This window comes from Erinaceus europaeus, chromosome 2 (assembly GCF_950295315.1).
Source record: "Erinaceus europaeus chromosome 2, mEriEur2.1, whole genome shotgun sequence".
Lineage (NCBI taxonomy): Eukaryota > Metazoa > Chordata > Mammalia > Eulipotyphla > Erinaceidae > Erinaceus > Erinaceus europaeus.
In genome coordinates, this window is record NC_080163.1 from 178389208 (window position 1) to 178410046 (window position 20839).

At 38.7% G+C, this 20839-nt stretch overlaps 1 protein-coding gene across 1 annotated transcript in view; it reads left to right on the forward strand.

Moving 5' to 3' along the window:
- URI1 (URI1 prefoldin like chaperone) overlaps positions 1-20775 on the forward strand; it is a 70358-nt gene extending 49583 nt beyond the window's left edge. Inside the window, exons 5-11 of the mRNA XM_016195352.2 lie at positions 1-88; positions 329-386; positions 12769-12937; positions 14101-14434; positions 16404-16546; positions 17463-17706; positions 19262-20775. The exon at positions 1-88 is cut by the window's left edge and continues 4 nt beyond it. Coding sequence (XP_016050838.2) covers positions 1-88; positions 329-386; positions 12769-12937; positions 14101-14434; positions 16404-16546; positions 17463-17706; positions 19262-19444 — 1219 coding nt within the window. The 3' untranslated portion in view covers positions 19445-20775. The remainder of the gene's footprint in view (positions 89-328; positions 387-12768; positions 12938-14100; positions 14435-16403; positions 16547-17462; positions 17707-19261) is intronic.
- Positions 20776-20839: the final 64 nt, after the last annotated feature.

Genomic DNA, 20839 nt, shown 5'->3' on the forward strand with positions numbered 1-20839 from the left:
AAGGAAAACAATAGATGATTTAAAAAAAGTGATGAAAAATTTTGAATCCAGAGTTGAATTTACAGAAGATTTGCAGAAAATGAGTGATGTGAGTTTTTTTGTTGTTGTTCCTCCATTTTTCTTTTAAACTAGGAATCAAATTGCATGATGTTCACCCTTTCAGATATCTTTCTTAAGTTATATGGTTGAATATACATATGTTTAATGTATATTCAACTATTTTTAAATAATATTTTATTCCTGTTTTAGATATAATTGACATATACTAATACTTTTGATATGTTGAGGATTTAAATTGTTAATGTACTCTTTCTCTTTAAAACATTAGGCTGCAGGTGATATTGTTGATATAAGGGAAGAAATTAAAAGTGACTTTGAATTTAAAGGTAAGCTATCACATTGTTTTATGAAATTATTTAAGTATTTTCCATTTGTATTTTCTTTTCATTTGTTAATTTTCAGAGTGTCTTTGGTGAAATGTATGGCATTATGAGATACTTTTAAATCCATATGATGCATACTTTTTGTTACCATTAATATTTATAATTTTTTTATGTGTATATGTAATATTAAATGGGTAGCAACTTTTTGATGAAAACTGGTTTCTGACTGATTTACGTATATAGTGAGATTATATGGCTTTGTTCAAAGTTCTGTGATCCAAACATCTAGTGCTCAATGATATGTATTCATTACATGATCTGGTCCATATTTAACTTTTGACCCACAATGCATCACTTGCTAGTTTCAGATGCCATTTTTGGAAGGAAATATGAATGTACTCTTATGCACATCAGAGTTAATTGTGTTCTAGGTTGTCCCCAGGTTCATCATTCTTCTTCTTCTAGCGTTTGCCCTTCTTCCGTAGCCAGTCAACAGCATCAGGTTGAGCCTGATGTAAAGTTTCGAGACCTCCTTTGAATCTGGAGAGGTGGCAGTCGTTGACTATGTGGGTCATAGTCTGTCTGTAGCTGCAGGGGCAGTTCAGGTCATCTCTGGCTCCCCAGCGATGGAACATAGCGGCGCACCGGCCATGGCCTGTTCAGTAGCGATTGAGGAGGGCCCAATCATAACGTGCTAGGTCAAAGGTTCATCATACTGCTTTCTATTACTAAGGATAGAGAAAAGTTTGGGATTAATTCTATAAAGGCAGTGATTCCTTTGCTATTGTTAAGTGTGATAGTAATGAAATATTTAGAGCATTGTAGAAATGGCTTATACTTTGCTACTTTATAAAACTGTTACTTTTAACATCTATTGTGAGTTTTTTTTAATATTGAATTGTCAGAAAAGCCATGATGTAGCTTTATTTTTTAAAATAAGTTTATTTATGTACTTGTTTATTGGATAGAGACAGAGAGAAAATGAGAAGGAAGGGAGAAGATAGAGAGGGACAGAGAAAGAAAGACACTTGAAGCCCCACTTCACCACTCTTGAAGCTTTTCTTTCGCAGGTGGGGTCTGGAATTTGAATCCAGGTCCTTCACACCTGGCCCCCTCATGATATTTCTTTTTTTTTTTTTTTTCATAGAAAAATACTCCATGAATTTTCTGATAATCATATATGTATATGAGAAAAAATGAAAGGGGTAGGGGAGACAGAAAGAGAGATACCAGCAGACCTACTACTTATGAAGTCTCCCTCCTATAGGCGGGGATGGAAGGATTGAGCATTCAACTGTGCACACTACCACCTGGCCCCCATTTGTTGTGATTTTTTAATGTTCATATTTTTTATAGATAATTATGAAGAGAACTTGGTGGTTGAAATAGAATAATATTAGAAGCCATATCCTGCCTATACTATCTCTGTTTTTTTTTTCTGATTTTTAAAAAAATATTTATTTTATTTATTCCCTTTTGTTGCCCTTGTTGTTTTTTTATTGTTGTAGTTATTATTATTGTTGTTGTCGTTGTTGGATAGGACAGAGAGAAATGGAGAGAGGAGGGAAAGACAGAGAGGAGGAGAGAAAGATAGACACCTGCAGACCTGCTTCACCGCTTGTGAAGCGACTCCCCTGCAGGTGGGGAGCCGGGTTCGAACCGGGATCCTTATGCCGGTTCTTGTGCTTTGCTCCACCTGCGCTTAACCCGCTGCGCTACAGCCCGACTCCCTATACTATCTCTGTTAATGAAGCATCACAACTAATGGCAAATATCTTTGGAAGGTGAAATAAAATACTTTTTAAAATTAAAGAGAAGGTGAAATAAGAAAATATATTTTAAAATTAAAGAGAAGAAAGTCAAGTTATGACTTTGGTTATAACTAACAAAAGTTTGTGTGTTTTACAGGTCTAAAACATAGAACTGGTTAATAATTTTTATCAATAATAGTTACAAAGAATAGGTTCTGAAATTATTTATTTATTTATTTATTTATTTTAGACAGGCAGAAAGAGAGTGAAAGAGACCAAAGCACCATAGCTTCCTTCAGTGCAGTGGGGGCTAGGCTTGAACATATTGCACACATGGCAAAGCAGCAGAAAAGTAATTTTCAAATATAGGAAATAGTGTTGAATTTGAATATGATAGAAATTATCTGTTAGTGCCATATATGTTAATAGGTTTCTAAACTTACTGCCTTCTTGAAAGCTTTACTTTGCTTTATAAATTTTTGAGTTCAGATTTTATCTATCTCCTGCCCTCACATGAGAATTACAAATAAGATAAAGCAATTTAAAACCAGGAATTTAAAACCAATTTAACATTTATTAAATTACAGTAGAGGTAGGGAGAGATAGATATAGCATAATGGTTATGCAAAGAGACTCTCAATGCCTGGGGCTTCAAAGTCCCATGTTCAGTCCTCTGCACCACCCTAAACCAGAAGTAAAAAACCAATGCTCTGGTTTAAAAACAAACAAACAAACAAACAAAAACCAGTAAAGCATTCCAGGGATTAACTTCTATAGAGCTTTCTTAGGTTAGTGATGTTTGGTAGTACCATAACACTTGAAATATTCTGTGGTATGGCATTTATTTATTTCTGCTGCCAGGTTTGTTCCTGGGGTTATTGCTAGGTTTTTAAAGGATAAATACACTGCTCATGAAGGCCTTTTATTCCATTTCCCTTCTGTCTTTTCTCATTTTGACAGACAGAGAAATTGAGAGGCAAGAGGGAGATAAAAAGGTTTCAAGGGAGAAAGCTACCTGCAGCGCTGCTTCACTGTTTGTGAAGCTTCCCCCTGTAGTAGGGGACAAGGGGCTTGAACCCTGGGCTCTTGTGAATGGCAATGTGTGCACTCTACTGGGTGTACCAAAGCCTGGCTCCTGTGGTAAGACTTTTATCTGGTAAGACGTTAGCAGCTAAATTCTCTTGAATGATGTTGGAATTTGGTCATTTCATGTGTTGAATTTTACACCATATCTAGGATACTTTGTGAATCTTTCTGCATATGCTTCCCTGAACTGCTCAGCTCTGACTTATGGTGGTGCCAGGTATTGAAACTGGGACTTCAGTCTCAGGCATGAGAAACATTTGAATAACCAGTATACTTTCTTCAAGCCCTATGTAAGCATTTTTGGGACTTTGAAGTAGTGCTGTAGAATCTCTAATGTGGTGTGCATGTCTTCTGTGGCTTTAAAAAATATATTTTACTTAATTTACTGGATAGAGACAGAAAGTCAAGGGGGAAGGGGAAGATATAGACACTTGCAGCACTGCTTCATTGCTTGTAAAGTTTTCTCCCCTGCAGTAAGAGACCAGGGCCTTGAACCCAGGTCCTTGTGAATGGTAATGTGTGCACTCTACCAGGTGTGCCAGTGTGTGGCCCTGGAGCTTATTCTCTTTTTCCTCTCCCCTCTCCCCTCTCCCCTCTTCCCTCTCCTCTCCTCTCCTCCCTTCATCCCTCTCCTCCCCTCCCGTCTCCTCCCCTCCTCTCCCCTCCCCATTTATGTCTCCCTACCTCTCCCCTCCTTTCCTCTCCCTTCCCCTCCCTCTTTCTACCCTTCCTTCTGTCCTTGCTCTCCTTACCCCTCTCCCTTCTCCTTCTCCTTCCCACTCCTCATCTTCTCTTATCTCCTCTCCTTCCTCTTGTTGTGCGCGGGCCTTGGAGAAGAGAGAGAGGGGGTCTGGAGCGAAGAGGAAACACAAATCTTTATTTGCACTGGCACCTCAGAGTTTGGTGCTAGAGAGGCAGGTTGGGCCACGTGGAGGTAGTGAAAATGGCCGCCTCACGCAGTAACCTTTCCTGCATCTGAACACCGGAGTGAAGCGCTGGCAAGAGAGCGAGGTGCGGAAGAAGAAGGGCTTTTATAGGAGTAGCTTTCGTGAGAATCGGAAGGGGGAGGAGTAACCATAGCACTCCAGGATAGGATAATAACTCTTGTGAGAATGGGAGGGGGAGGAGTAACCAAAACACTCCAAATATCGCGGGGATATAGACAATGCCCTGAGGGCACAACATGGCTGAACAGGCACTCCGAGAATGTCCCAACGAGAATGTCCCAACGAGAATGTCCCAACTCTCGCGGGAACTAGCAGTAGCCTGAGGGGACAACATGGCAGATGTGACTGCATTGGCACAATTTCCCAGCATCTCCCCCTTTCCTTTTATCTAATGCCCAGGGCAACAGTGTGTAAAGTCTATGAACTAGTCAGGGTCAGTCTATGAAAAACCAGCAACGTGAAGGGAAGGAAGCTGCTGTAAAATTGTCTAAAGTGTCCAAAGGGTATACCAGCAAGTCTGATAGAAGTCTCAGTCCAAAGTAGGTGACTAGGGGGAGAAATGGCAGGGGATGAAATACTGCATGAGGAAGGTCAGCCTCTGGAATTCCGCTTTTCTGTAGATTTTGAGCTGGAATCGCCAAAACGTGACAGGCAAAGCAGAAGCAGGAAAGGCAGACAGACAGTAAAAAAGTTCTGTCCTTGGAGTCTGTGAATCAGGTTCTTCAGATCGTGTCAGGTGACATCTAGGGTTTCAGGGGGGTGTGCCACTGTAGTCGTGCCATCTAGTGGGTGATGTCAGGGTGTGCAGGGGTCTATATGGTTTTTTCTGGGATTCCTGTGGAAGAAACACAAACAATCTGCTTCTCGTGGTTAGCAGGGCATATGATTTGAATGCTTTATAGAAAAAGAGGTTTGGTACCTTAGCCAACTGAGTGAGTATTGGGGGTTGTATCTTTCCTATTCATTCATTATTAATGGAGAAAAAGAACTTATCTTTTAACAAAGACTCTAAGGTGTAGGGAAGCGGGAACTATCTTATCCCTTTTTTTCTTTCTTTCTTTTTTTTTTTTTTGGTATCTTGCCTTTTGTTGCCCTAGTTTTATTGTTGTAATTATATTGTTGTTATTGCTGATATTGTGGTTGTTGGATAGAACAGAGAGAAATGGAGAGAGGAGGGGAAGACAGGGGGAGAGAAAGACACCTGTAGACCTGCTTCATCGCCCGTGAAGTGATTCCCCTGCAGTTGAGGAGCCGGGGGCTCAAACTGGGATCCTCAAGCCAGTTCTTGCACTTAGTGTCACCTGCGCTAAACCCGCTGTGCCACCGCCCGATTCCCAGGAACTGTCTTTTAACATAAACTCTATGGTCATGCCAATAGCAACCTTGAGGGCATGTGTGGCTCCCCACATGCCCCCCTGTCTTATATCATGTTTTGATGTTTGGCGGACTTTGTTTTGTGGCAGGGTGGACTGTGCCTGTCTTAGGTTGGGGATCAGCCTTCCGTCTTACCCGTCATTGGAACACCTGGTCATTTTTGCCCAGTAGTACCGGGTGCCCTGTCTTAGCTTGACTGGATAGCGCTAGTTTCCTCTTACCCGTCATTGGCTAGCCAGCCCTCTACATGGTGGACGTTCTGATGGAGGGGGGCAAATCCTCCACAGCAACTCAATATTCTGACATGTCCAGCCTATGATAGTGAGTTTGTATAGGTTGCATCTTTATTGCATCAATCTATTGCCGCAAAAAGACCATGAGCTTGTTAAGAATTATAGGACCGTGGTCTGGGAGGTGTCGCAGTGGATCAGGCGTTAGACTCTCAAGCGTGAGGTCCCAAGTTCGATCCCTGGCAGCACATGTACCAGAAAGATATCTGGTTCTTTCTCTTTCCTCCTCTCTTTCTCATTAATAAATAAATTAAAATGCTGAAAAAAAAAGAATTATAGGACCTATTGTGAGCAGAAGAAGTAAAACAAGCTAGGGTCCCACAACTAAGGGTAGACAGGTAAGGAAGGGGGAATGTATCTATTGGTATGAAGAGGTGGGATCATATCTTAAGTCTAAGGGAAGCAGTCAGTGGATGTGATGTCCAGGGGAACAGCCATTTGTCTTTGGGGGTAGTAAAGGATGTCCGTGGCATGGGTGATGTTATAAAGGGAAACATCTTTAAATTGTTGGCTGACAAAGGCAGGCCTATGGTGGCAAGACAAGATACACCAGTTAAGTGTACAAGAATATGTGAATGTTGTTAATTCACATAGGTTGGATATGGAGGAACTTCTTACAGTTTAATACCTTACCATATGAACAGATGATTCCTCATATCATATGAAGGCTTGATAGCTGTAATCACTTACTTGTGAAAAAAAAATAAAACTTGTAACAAGTTAGAGGTTTACTATAATTGACTTTGGACTATAAACAGACTCAGGTTACTTAGAGAGTTAACGCATGTTAGTGACAATGGTTTTAACATTTAGAGTACTCTGAGCAGATGGGTCATACAAAAATTTTTGGTCATTCAACACACTCACTCACAAAACACAACTGGCCAGTCATAACATAAGACATTCAGGGAAGGGGTAGGAGAGAGGGCTCTGTGAGCCAACTTTGTAGGTTCTGCCATGTCATATTATGGATCCTGGGATGTATCCTGTGGCTAGTCCTCTTGTATTTCTTGTTCTTCAGGTATAACAGTGCCATCATGAGGGTATTGTCGGACAGGGTGGGCAGAAACCCAGACAGGTTTAGAGTAATTCTGTGGGAAAATGCATGTAAAACCTCTTCCTGTGGTCAATAGAGGGTCATGCCCTTTCCAAATTTTATCGAGTGGGTCTCTCCATTTGACCTTAATGGATGGGAGGATAGATGGTGTTTGCCAGTGAAGAATAATAGGAGGTAGGTCCGAATTATTGTAAATATTAAAGAGATTTAATGTAGTTAAGGCTTTTGCTAGCTGGATATTGGGGGGATATGTTCCCCCTTTTACTTTATTTAATTGAGCCTTAAGGGTTTGATGGGCCCTCTCGACAATGCCTTGTCTCTGTGGATTATAGGGAATGCCTGTGGTATGAGTAATGTTCCAGAGGGAACAAATATCTTTAAATTGTTTGCTGGTAAACACAGGTCCATTGTCAGTTTTTAGTTTTAGAGGTAAGCCCATCACAGCAAAACAGGAGAGCATATGGCTTATAAGCTTTTTAGAGCTTTCTCCTGTCTGAGCTGTTGCCCACGTAAATTTAGAAAAGGTATCAATTGAGACAAACACATATTTTTGTTTGCCAAAGTTTGGTATGTGGGTGACATCAATTTGCCAAATAGCATTAGCTTTTAAGCCTTGGGGATTAACACCAAGAGTCTGAATAGCAGGTGTTTTTATGAGACTTGCACAGGAAGAGCATGTAGCTAGGATATGTTTTAATTGTGGTAAAGGAACATCAGGAAATCGAGCTCGAAGGCCTTTAAGATTAAAATGAGTTAGAGAATGGAAATCAGGAGGATCAGAGACTAGGAGATCTCCTGTGGAGGCAAGGTGGTCAGCTGCAGCATTCCCTTCGGACAGGGAACCAGGAAGAGGGCTGTGGGAATGAAGGTGCTGAATATATAATGGTTGGGTTCGAGAAGAGAGCATAGAAGCGATTTGAATCAAGAGAGGGGAAAGTGGGTTGTCATCAATTTTCACATGAGAACGAGCAAACCATGGAAGTAAGTTAACAGTATACACACTGTCAGAAAAAAGGTTGAAGGATTCTGGTACAGCTTTTAATGCAAGGAAAACAGCATAAAGTTCTTTGTACTGAGGGGAATTCTTAGGAAGCTCAGTAAAAAGAGGTTTAGAGGGTTGTTTGTCCAGGTAATATATGAGGGCAGCAGCTCCCTTTTTTCCACCATCAGTGAAGACTGTAGGAGCAGAAGGAATGGGATCTCGAGAGAAAAGTTTAGGTGCTAGTAGAGGCAAAAGAGGTAAAGAAGCTATAAAGTTATTAGGAGGAAAATGGTTATCTATTTGTCCTGGAAACCCCATGAAAAAAAGTGGGAATGATGGCGTATGAGCCACTCTGTATCTGTGAGAGAAAAGGGCAGAATAATTAAATCCGGTTCTTTCCCTAAGACCTGCACAGACCTATTTCTCCCTTGGTGAACCATGAATGCTAACGCGTCTATCTCAGTGAGGAGTCTTGGAGCTCCTCCTACTGGCATGTGAAGCCACTCAAGAACCCCATGGTCTTGCCACAATGCCCCTACTACTGTGGGGATAGAGTTGAAGATTAGAAGGTTTACCGGAGAGCAGGGGGAGAATCGAACAAGGTGCATGTCCTGGTTAACCCTTTCCAGTGCCGAGGAGGCCTTGGGAGTTAACTTACATTTTGAGGAGGGCTGTTTGTTTCCTTTCAACAGGTCAAACAGTGGTTGGTGGCAGCTTGTAGGCAGATAAAGATACTGCCTAAGCCAATTTAAATTTCCTAGAAAACTTTGTAAAGAAGCAAGAGTTAGAAGGAAAGGTGACATTAAAAGGTTTTAAGGGACGAATTTGCGTTAAAGAAATCTCTGAACCTAAAAAAGATATTGGAGGAATTAGCTGTATCTTCTCAGGAGCCACATTAAGGCCGCTTTTCTTTAATGCAGGAATGAGAAAATCACGTAAGGCATAGAGATCTATATCTGACTTTCCCCATATTAATACGTCATCCATGTAATGAAAAACATTAAGGCCCTTATGGATATATGGAAAAAGGGCAGATTTAATAGCTTCTTTACAAATTGTAGGACTATTGGCCATGCCCTCGGGCAGCACCACCCATTCAAATCTATCGGCAGGGCTGGCATTATTAATAGAAGGAACAGAGAAGGCAAAACGTTTATAATCTTGCAGATGCAAGGGAATAGAGAAAAAACAATCTTGTATATCAATAGCTATGATTGGAATTCCTGTGGGAATTGCAGAAGCAAGAGGCAAACCCCTTTGGGGGGAGCCCCAGACCTGCATGGTTTTATTAACTGCATGGAGATCTTGGAGGAGGCGCCATTTTCCTGAGCGCTTTTTAATCACAAAGACAGGAGTATTCCATGGGCTTCGAGAATTACGAATGTGTCCCAAGGACAACTGTGAGCTCTTTTAAAATTTCTAGTTTATTCCTAGGTAAAGGCCAGTGTTCCACCCAGACAGGCTCATTAGAAAGCCAGCTTAAGCAGGTTGTTTGGCTACGATCAGTGGCATGTAGTATTGGGGGTGCTGATTAGATCTGGTCTCGCGGGAGCGGGTGTTACGCTCTGCAGAGGCATCTGTGAATATCCTAACATCAAGACATTCTAGAAGATCCCTGCCCAGTAGGTTGGTGCTAATATTAGCTACCAAAGGGCGGAAGTATCTGGTAGAACCTTCCGGGTCTTCCCACACGAGCGAATCTCGTGTGAAATGATGGGGTCACCCCTCCTATTCCATGTATACTGGGACCAGGGAGGAGTTCCCAATCTTAGGGAACCTCTGCTTGCCTTAAAATCGTCTTTTCTGCTCCCGTGTCAATCAAACATTTAAAAGGAATATTGCCAATCCTTACTGTCATAGAAGGGTGACCTCGTTCTAAAACAGGAGTGGTCCACAAAATCTCAGGCCCTGAATTTGTACCATTCAGGGGCGTGCCATCTTTGTGAAAATTTGACCAACAATCTCTCTTCCAGTGAAACCCTTTACGACATCTTGGACAGACCGTAGGTGACTTCTGACTCCCTGACTGAAGGCAGGGTTGTCCTGATTGGAGGCAGGGTTGCCCTGACTGGAGACGGGATTGCCCTGACTGGTGGCGGGATTGCCCTGACTGGAGGCGTGGTAGCTCTAACTGGAGGCGTGGTCGCAGCTTATCTGGACATTGGTTACGCCAATGCCCTTGGAGACCACACTGAAAGCAGGCCCCATTTTGATTACATGGGGTAACTGCATAAACCTGTCTCGTAGCAGGTGCCCCATAATTGCCTCATGTAAGTTCCTGTGTCGCTAAAATCCAATTATCTGGGTGTAGGTGTTTAAGACTAAGGCATGCCTGACGGAATTGTGGTATCATGCCATCCCAGACAATAGAACGCAGGAGGAGAGAGGATTTCAGGATTCTAAACCTTTCTCTCTTAAGGTTTGCCTCACCCTTGAGATGAAATTTGCTAAGGTTTTATCAGTGTTTTGGCGAAGAGAGTTAATAGGGACTGAGGCCTCTACTGTGGTTGGGGTTAATTTTTCCCATGCTTGTGTTGCGCAGATGCGCACCTGTTCAAAATAAGCAGTTGGAAACTTGGCTTCTGCCTGCTGAGTTCCAGATTCAAACTCTCCTGCTCCAACCAATGCATCAAAATTCCATGCTGTTTGTTACTATTTTCCTGAGATTTTCTAGAGCATTCATCACGGAAGTATGCTGTCCACTGTAGGTAGAGGGGGTCTGGGAGTGCAGCACAAACTAGGTCTTTCCAGTCCTGGGGGGTGTTAAGGTGCTGGTAAAAACTCCTTAAAATGGACTTGGTCCATGGAGCATGAATATTGTCCTCCTTCATGGCTTGTCTGAGTTCCCTGAGCTCTGTGGAGGAGTATGGATGCCACACCTGAGGATTTTGTCTACTTGGGGCAACATTTACTGGGAAGGTGTGGATTTGGTTCGATGACACTGGGGAGAGATCTACGGAAGTGGAAGGTGCTGTAGTGGCAGGGGAAACTGAACACTTATCTACGGGGATGGAGCTCTTGGGGTGGACTGCAAATGGTTTAAGGTCCCTAAATGCTGAAAAAATATCCTTTAACTCTTGTATTTTAGCCACAAGGTCTCTTAATGATGACATATCAGCAGGGGGTGGGGTCAGAGAACAGGAAGCCTCAGAGGAAGCAGGGGGCGGGGCCAGAGAAGCGGAAGCAACAGGAGAAGCTGAAGCAACAGGAGAAGCTGAACCAGGGGCAGCAGGGAGTGGGGCCAGAGAAGTAGAAGCCTCAGGAGAAGCTGAACCCGGGGCAGCAGGGGGCATGGTCAGAGGAGGAGCTTCCGAACACGTTTACGTGTTTGTGGGAACGGAATTTTTGAGTCTAGCCGCTGATCGCTTAGGGTGTCTAAGTCTTAAGCACATGTGCTTTAACTCTCGTATCTCAGCCTCAAGGTCGCTTATCCTCATGGCAGACCACGTTGTACATATCTTGTAAGTGGCAATTATAGCTATGAGAACCCATGGTGCAGCGAAAATTAAAGTGTCTCTGAGAGCGAGAACCTGTCCCGGGAGAGAAGGAAATAATGTCTGGGACACCTCCTCATAAAACGAAAAAATCCCATGGTGAGGGGAAACGCAAGGCTACAGAGTCAGGTGGCTGCCACTTACCTGTGTCTGGGCGGCTTTTCTGGACCTCAGGCCAGTCGTGAGTGCGGGACACGTCGGGCGCCAGATGTTGTTGTGCACAGACCACAGAGAAGAGAGAGAGGGGGTCCGGAGCGAAGAGGAAACACAAATCTTTATTTGCGCTGGCACCTCAGAGTTGGGTGCTAGAGAAGCAGGTTGGGCCACGTGGAGGTAGTGAAAATGGCCGCCTCACGCAGTAACCTTTCCTGCATCTGAACACCAGAGTGAAGCGCTGGCAAGAGAGCGAGGTGCAGAAGAAGAAGGGCTTTTATAGGAGTAGCTTTCGTGAGAATCGGAAGGGGGAGGAGTAACTATAGCACTCCAGGATAGGATAATAACTCTTGTGAGAATGGGAGGGGGAGGAGTAACCAAAGCACTCCAAATATCGAGGGGATATAGACAATGCCCTGAGGGCACAACATGGCTGAACAGGCACTCCGAGAATGTCCCAACGAGAATGTCCCAACTCTCGCGGGAACTAGCAGTAGCCTGAGGGGACAACATGGCAGATGTGACTGCATTGGCACAATTTCCCAGCACCTTCCATTGTCCGTCCTTCCATAATTCCTTTCTTTTCTTTCTTTCCCTCCCTCCCATCCTTCCCCTGCCTTCCTCCCTTCCCTCCCTCCCTCCTTCCCTTCCTCCCTTCCTTCCTTCCGTTGTTTCTTTCTTCCGTTCTTTCTTTTCTTTCTCAGTATTGATTTAGTTTTTCAGGGGAGATCTAGATTTTTGAAATATTCTCCTGGTAGCCCAATACTACATGGACCACATTTTGAGTAGCAAAATTCTAGAAGACAGCCATATTTGAAGAGGTGGTAGGGGGAGAGAATATCTTTTTAAATTGCTAGGGCATCACTGCTCCAGGAAAATTTTTTTTAAGAGACAGAGACAAAGAGATAGAGAGATAGAGACAGAAGGAGGATGAGACCATAGCACTGAAGCTATCTCCAACAAGAGGTGCCTGGCATGTACACATGAGAAAGTAACACACTATCCATATGCACGACTTTGTTGTCCCCATAAATGGTGTTTTTCTGTTTGGTTGAAAAATCATGCACTTCTGTGTCATCATCTTACTTGCCTTGAGGAAAAAAAAAAAACTGATGTTATTAAATTACGTCTGTATTCCCTCCCTCCCCCCTCCTCCCTCCCTCCCTCCCTCCCTCCCTCCCTCCCTCCCTCCCTCCCTCCCTCCCTTCCTTCCTTCCTTCCTTCCTTCCTTCCTTCCTTCCTTCCTTCCAGCAAAGCATCGAATTGCTCATAAACCTCACTCCAAACCAAAAACTTCAGATATCTTTGAAGCAGACTTTGCAAATGGTATGAAATCCAAGGATTTGCTTGCTGACAGGGAACTCTGGGAACGACTTGAAGAACTAGAGAGACAAGAAGAATTGCTGGGTGAACTTAATACGTATGTAGTGATACATTATCTTTTCAAGAGAATTTGTTTCTGCACACATTTTCTTAATAGTCATTTAACCATTACTAACAAAATATGGACTTATTATACTTTCTATAATGTTAGTATATAGAATGTTCTCCTTTATAGATGTGTGTCCATGCATATACATGTATGTATACAGAAATGCTGAAATCAATATTTACTAGAAGATTTTAGCCATATTTTACACGATGAAGTAATAGTTCTACGTAAAATAGATAGTTGATTTATAATATCTACAGGTGTTTTATTTACTTTTTATTTTTCCTTTATTGGGGATTAATGGTTTACATTTGATAGTAAATACAATAGTTTTTACATGCATAATATTTCTCAGTTTTCACATAACAATACAACCCCCACTAGGTCCTCTGTCATCCTCTACAGGTGTTTTATATACCATTTAAAATGAGATGTTCTTGATAGAGACAGTCAGAAATCAAGAGGGAAGAGGATGATAGAGAGTGAGAGAGACAGAGAGACCTGCAGTCCTGCTTCACCACTTGTGAAGCTTTCCCCCTGCAGGGGAGACCAGGGGCTTGAACCTGGGTCCTTGGCACATGTGTGTTCAACCCAGAGGTGCCACCACCCAGTCCCCTCTAAAATGAGATATTTTTATACTGTAGTGAGGATATTGCTGAAAATCCACATTCTATATGGAGTTCTTACAAATTCCTGATTGTATTGCTTACATTTTATTTAGACTAGATAGCAACTATTCTTCTAAAAAGACTGAGAAATATCTATTATATATTCTACTTATATTTTGAATTATAGTAATACACTGAATTAACAGAAACTAATGCATTTTTTTTTGTTAATTTACTTTTTATTTTTACTATTTATTTAACCAGAGCACTGCTCACCTGTGGCTTGTGGTGGTGGTGGTGGGTGGGGGGTGGAGGGAGTTGAACGTGGGACTTTGGAGCCTCAATCAAGAGAGTCTCTTTGTATAATCATTATGCTATCTACTTCCACCCTTTTGATAATTTATTTCAAAACATTTTTATGAGTTTAGAATTATTAATCCTATTCAGAATCTTATTTTTTTAGTAAATAAAATGAATTTAAAGTTAGAATTTATAAAATTCCAGTGTGTATTTGATCTTACTAAATTTTTCTCTCTTTTCTAGTAAAACTGATACTGTGATTGCAAATGGAGAAGATGCAACCTCTTCTGAAGAGGAAAAGGAAGATCAGAACATAAATGTGAACAGGATGCATCAAATAACAGACTCTGTTTTTTCTAGCAGTTGTTATAACAATGTTACAAATTCAGAAATGTTTAATGGTCATATGAATAGTCAGTTGAACTGTTCAATCAATGGTGCAAATTCTTATAGTAATGAAGAGGAAGAAGAAGATGATGATGATGATAATAATAGTGAAAGTGATCATGATGCTCTAGGAATTGAAGATAACTCTATTCCAACAATATATTTTTCTCATACTGTTGAACCTAAGAGGGTGTGTATACTTTTTTTTTTTATTAATTTTGCATAGAATTTGAGCATTAAACACCTATGACATTCTTGATTTTGCCATCCAAGAAAGCCAGTTTTTGCTTCTTGTTTTAACCATTTTATCTAAAATGTAAAAGGTAAAATATAGCTGGTATTCATTGTTCTCTGAAACCCCAGTAGAATTTGAATTGGTTGGGATCTGGAAAGGGATTAGGTTTGAGTAGAAAGTACTATAACTCCACCTGTCCTTCATTTAGAGAGTTTTCTTAAGAATTCTAGACTTAATTGTATTGTAGGCATCTTGGTATATTTAGTATCTTGAAAGTGACTGCATTCATTAAATTTTTAATTATACCAGGTTGTTGTTTTGTATGTGGGAATAAAATGAATAGAAGCATCATGAGCACAAAGGAAAATTTTAGGAGGAAGTAAGAATTAGTCCCTTTTTTGACACAGTAAATATAAACATCTGTGGATAATCATGACTTTAGAATTTTGGTATGTTAGAACTGAGGGCTTACCAAGATATCTTCTAATGAAAGGTTTTCAAGCTCTTTAGTATCAAAAGGCTTTTTGTTTTCTCCATACTCATTGTAGAATTCTAGTATTTAAAATAGATGAGAGCAGGTTGCATATAGTTGAAGGAATAACAAGCTACCTTAAATCCACTCATTCCCTTGTCCTCTGTCTGCTTATAAGGATCCACTGGGAACTCATCTTTAAATTTGTCTTTCTCGGGGGCTGGGCGGTAGTGCCCTGAGTTAAGCACACTTAGTACAAAGCAAAGGATAGCCAGCAAGGATATCAGTTTGAGCCTCTGGCTCCCCACCTGCAGTGGGCGGGGATGGGTGGGTGGTCACTTTGCAAGTGGTGAAGCAGGTGTGCAGGTGTCTATCTCCCCCTCTCTGTCTTCCCCTCCTCTCTCTGTCCTATCCAACAATAATAGCTGCAGCAACAATGACAACAACAATGGAAAATGCCCATCAGGAACAGTGGATTTGTAGTACAGGCACCAATCCCCAGAGATAAGCCTGGAGGCAAAAAAAAAAAAAAAGTCTTTCTCTGTGAAAATTGGAATAAAATAGAGACTCTTGTCTCAGTTTAGGACTTTTTTTTTGACCACAAGGTATCCTTGAATGAAATGTCTTTATCAGAGTTCATTCTGTAATACTGGTTCCAAGTGTCTATTATTATTTAAGAAAACTAACTTAAAACAAATTCTGTTTCTTAAGTCACACTTGCTCTAAGGCAAGCGACGTATTTTTAAAAGCTTAATACTTCAGATTAAAAAAGAAGCATCTTATTAATTCCTTGGAAAAAGTGTTTAACAAGAAAAATTTGTTATGTGATAATTTTCTTAAAGTTAAATTTTTCTTACATATTCATTTAAATAAAGCAGGAAGAATAATATTTAAAGGACTGGCGAAAAGCTGTCACTAATTTAGAAAGTGAAGTGTCAATGTCTAGAAGAATTAGTATGTAATCCTAATTGAGATCGCATTTTATTTTGCATTACTTTGGCTTCTAAAAATTAGTTATTTAAAAAAAATTCTAAAGTGCCAGATAATATAATATTGCTTTTATGGCTCATAATTTATATTCTTAATAGATAAGCCTTTTGCTTAATTGTGCTGTTTATTTTGAACTGCATGATTTAAGCCATAACTTTATCAAAGTGATAGAGTAATATGAAAATTTGAAATAAATCTAGTAGATAGTTTAAATGTATTTTGCTTTCTGTATAATAGTAAAGTCACTGAAGACGAGAGTTGGTTATTAAAGAAGGTAAAATTTAATTAAAGATAAAGAGATTTTTTTTTTTACCTTGACTGATAATGCACATCACATTTTTAAGTTTTGAAATTCTTGAACAGGTGCTTCTACTATAATTTTTTACCTAGTTTGTTTATTTTAATTTTGGCTTTATTTTAATTTCTCAAAAGGACAATAATATTTTGCTATAACATTTTAAGGTCCGAATAAATACTGGAAAAAATACCACTTTAAAATTCAGTGAAAAGAAAGAAGAAGCCAAACGTAAACGAAGAAATAGTTCTGGCAGTGGCCATTCTGCCCAGGAATTGCCTTCAATCAAGACACCTGCCGACATTTACAGGTGAGCATTGTTCTCGGACAACTGAGCAATTTGCTCTTTTTATAATTTTCAGTCCTTTCCCTCTTTTTTTTTTTTTATCATCTCGCTACTGTGCATTAATAGGAAAGGTTGTATGTAACACAAAAATCTTTTACCAAGAATTAGGATATTCTCGATTGTTAACTTAGTATTTTAAAAAGTCTTGTAAGAGCTGCCAAGTCATTACAGCTTCCTAATCCAAAGCAACTGGAATATTGTATTTTTCTCCCTTTTTGTTAATGCTTTTTAAACAATACCAGTTGTTCTAGTTTGAAATAAAACAAAACTGTAAACTTGAGAAATTAAGGTTTGTGTATAGACCAGGAAGTCCTTTCCTTTTGAAATATAGGTTACCCTTGCTCTGAGTAGAAGGTAAGTGTACTAGTCAAAAAAAAAATTTTTTTTGAGCTTTACTTAGAAAACAAACACAAAAAAACTATCATTTGAAAATACCTGTTGTTTTCACGATCCTTGTAAAATAGAGATACTTGATAAATGTTTCCTAAGTTGTTCTAACTTACTATGTAGATTTTTGTCAAATCAGACTGTTGTCACTAGGAATATATTTTAAGTTAAAAGTGCTGTATTTAAAAAAAAGTGCTTTATTTATTAAGCCAAAAGATATTTTCCAAATTAACTTTAAAAATGCATTCTTTAATATTTCAAAATTATTGTGGTTTTTAAAACTTTAGATATATTTGAATTAAACATTGCAGATTAGTTTCTACAAGATTTTTATTAGTTGTAATTTCATCTTCATTTGTATGAGTTACCTAAATTGTCTGTCTCTCTGTGTATGTATATACATATGTGTGTGTGTGTGTGTGTGTGTGTATGTATGTGTATATACATATACATACACACACACATATATATGATGTATTTCTGGCTACTACAGAGTTTTTGTTGATCTTGTGAATGGAGAGTACGTTCCTCGTAAGTCAATTCTGAAGTCTCGCAGCAGAGAGAACAGCGTTTGCAGTGATACCAGTGAAAGCAGTGCTGCAGACTTTGATGATAAACGGGTAGTTCTGAGGAGCATTAGCTGTGAAGAGGCCTCTTGTAGTGACACCAGTGAAAGCATTTTGGAAGAACAACAAAATCATCAAAAGAAACCCTTGCCCTTATCAGGGTCACCTGAGGTGTGTTTATGCTCATTAGCTATATTTCTTTTAGTATCTGACAAATTTTACTTTCTGTAAGGTTGATGGTAGTTTCTCCTTGGAGAGGTATATAATTATTAAATCGCTTTTTTGGGGGGATTAAAAAGTTGGTTATTTTTAGGAAGTAGAGCAGTATCTCCTAGGTAGTATCTATAAGTTATATGGTTTTTTTAAATAGCCTTTAAGTTATTTTATGTAATTATTTAAGTCACTCAACTGGATAGTGACATTGTTTAACTGTAACTGTAAATTTCTACATATAGTTAATCTTAAAAGTCATAGAACCTAATTAATTCTAATCTTGTACTTTATTGATAATTTTTTTAGGTCCTTTACTGTAAAATAATTCTAACAGTCAATGGGAAACACAGTGCAGGTGTTAATAATAAAATGGCTCAGTTGTTAATTTTTTGTTTTGTAAGACTTATTCTTGTTTTTGTGAAATGGGCTTTCAGCAGTATCTTAGAATATATCAGTTTTGTTTTGTAAATTATTTAGCATCTTGTTAGGGATAACTTTACACTAGAGCAGACTATAACCATTTAACAGTAATTCAAGTAGCAAATCATACTTATCTAAATGCCCTGGTTACGTTAAAGAAAAAAGTGTAAATGATGGTAATTGGGGATTGAACTTGCGGCTTTGGGGGCCTTGAGGCATACAGGTCTAAGAGATTGAGCTAACTCCCTGGCCCAGTTACATAATTTTTGCTTTTTATTATATATAAGTACTATTAGGTTTCATGTATTATTTGGTAAATTATCATTTTAGATCTGGGAATACTAAAAATGTTTTCTAGATGAGTGAATGCTCTGCTTTCAGATGGGTTGGGGAACAACACACCTACATATAAAGATATATCTTTGGTTATATTTGCAATATTTTGTACATAACACTTTTCTTCCAATTACACATATAGACTAAAATCCAGCAAACTTAAGTTGAAGTTAATCATTTTTCTGTGGAACATTTTATTTCCTTTCTGAGTTAATTTTAGCAGAAGTTTCCACTGATATTTTTAAGAAAGTTGAGGGAAAATTCAACAAAATATCCAAATAGTTGCAAATGTGAATACATCTATGATATATTACTATCACTGAAACTAGTATTGACTAGCAGGCAGCATAGCTCCCATAGGATAGCTTACTCACTAGATGATCTTGACACTCTGTGATAGTTTAAAATTTTTTTGATCCATTATTTTTTACTGTATAGTATAGACATAAATAGAATATATGAAAGTTGAAGATCTTTTATTAGCCTATCTTTGTTTAGTGCCAGATATAAAACATGCATTTTTCTTTTTTCTTTTTTTAATGTGTCCTGTAAAAATATGTTTATACTTGCTAGTGTAGTAAAATATATTTTGAAGATACATCATTTTTCTACACTTTGTATTTTGATATTCTAATTTTGTTTCTCCAGAAATCTCAGGAATTTAAATTTAATGAAAAGAAATGTCTGATTGCCATAAACACAAGGTTAAGTAAGATAATTTGACTTTTGTTATCATAATCTGACTTGTGTCTTCTAGGCCTTTTCTGGAACTGTGATAGAAAAAGAATTTTTATCATCCTCCTTAACACCACATCCAGCCATGGCTCATCCTGTATTGCCCACCATCCCAGAACGAAAAGAAGTTCTGTCAGAAGTATCAGAAGAAAATACTAAAAGAGTTTCAAAGTTCAAAGCTACCAGATTACAGCAGAAAAACTAGGCCCTGCTTAGGAAATAGGACTTTATACCCTAAAACCCAGTTTTACATTTAATAAAATATATAGAGCAAAATATGTTATATATATATAGTGTGAAATAAAGCATCCTGAGGTAATATGGCAGCAAGTTCTTTTACTCTCATCAGCAATGTTAAAAAAAAAAAATCAATGCTAATGTTTGAATACTTTGATATTCAACTTGTTTTGTTCATTCACTGATATTGTCAGCACTCTCATGTAAGTTTGCCTTATGATGCAATGACAACACTTTGAATTATATTTCAAAGAATACTGTTTGTATGCATTGTTTTTGTGTTTTGAACTAAATACAGGCAGTTTTGTGCCAGCTGTGGTGGTGTGCATACCATATGGACCATTTTAAAGAATCTTAAAATTTCAAATGAATTCAACAGTTACTTGCTTTAACATTCTAAAGGCACTTTAAAAAATCTACTCCTTGTAGGTTTTGCAGCTAAGTAGCTATTTAGAAATCCTCTCCCCTTTGGCTGTCATTTTGTAGTCTCTAAGGCTGAAAACTCCATGTACCCTATGGGAAAGTTTCTTTGACTGGAAGAACAGTATTTTGTAAAACTTTTTTTTTTTTTTCAAGTAAATATTTTATGAAACTTGGTCTCTAAAATGTTGTGAACTTTATGATTCAGTTTTGATTAATACATGCTACTTGCGTTACACAATGGATCCTACAATTACATAATTCTATAGGCATTCATTCTTCTCTGTTGTGTGCAGTTTTAACTGGAATTATATATTTTAAGGAGAGAAGAAATGGTTTTATAGATGCTAAGAAACAGTTTTTTTAAATAGGAAATTTTATGTTTTAATCTTCTCAACATTTTCATTCCCTAAGGCCTGCTTTCCTACTAGTAAATAATTGAAATAACATATTTACTTTTAGCAAAAGCCCCTTAAAATAAAGAGAAATTTATTCTAACAATGTGAAATTACACCGCAAATGTTAATCATTAGCTTGATGCATGCTAAAATGTAGCTTTTAAAAAGCATTCAGTATTAGTACTAAAATAAGCCATCAATACCAGTCCACCCTCTATTCATGGCTAAATATTTAAAGGTTATTTATAGCTTACTTAATGAATTCTTGCTTAAACAAAGTGAAATTATGTCCTGGAAAAGTAGAAGCTATTTGTAACTAGAACAGCACAACTGTAAAAGTTTTATAAATATGTATTTTGCTAATAAGGGAGTCTGATTTTCTACAAGTTATTGGATAACTCAGAACAGAGGACTGATTTTGAAGATTGCCTAAAAATGTAGCTTTGTTCTTTAGTAAATTTTGATTAAATGTGTAAATGTTTATAGCTAAAAACTTTTTTCTCATCCCACTCCCTGTAACAAACCAAAGCAGAGTACAATCAAAT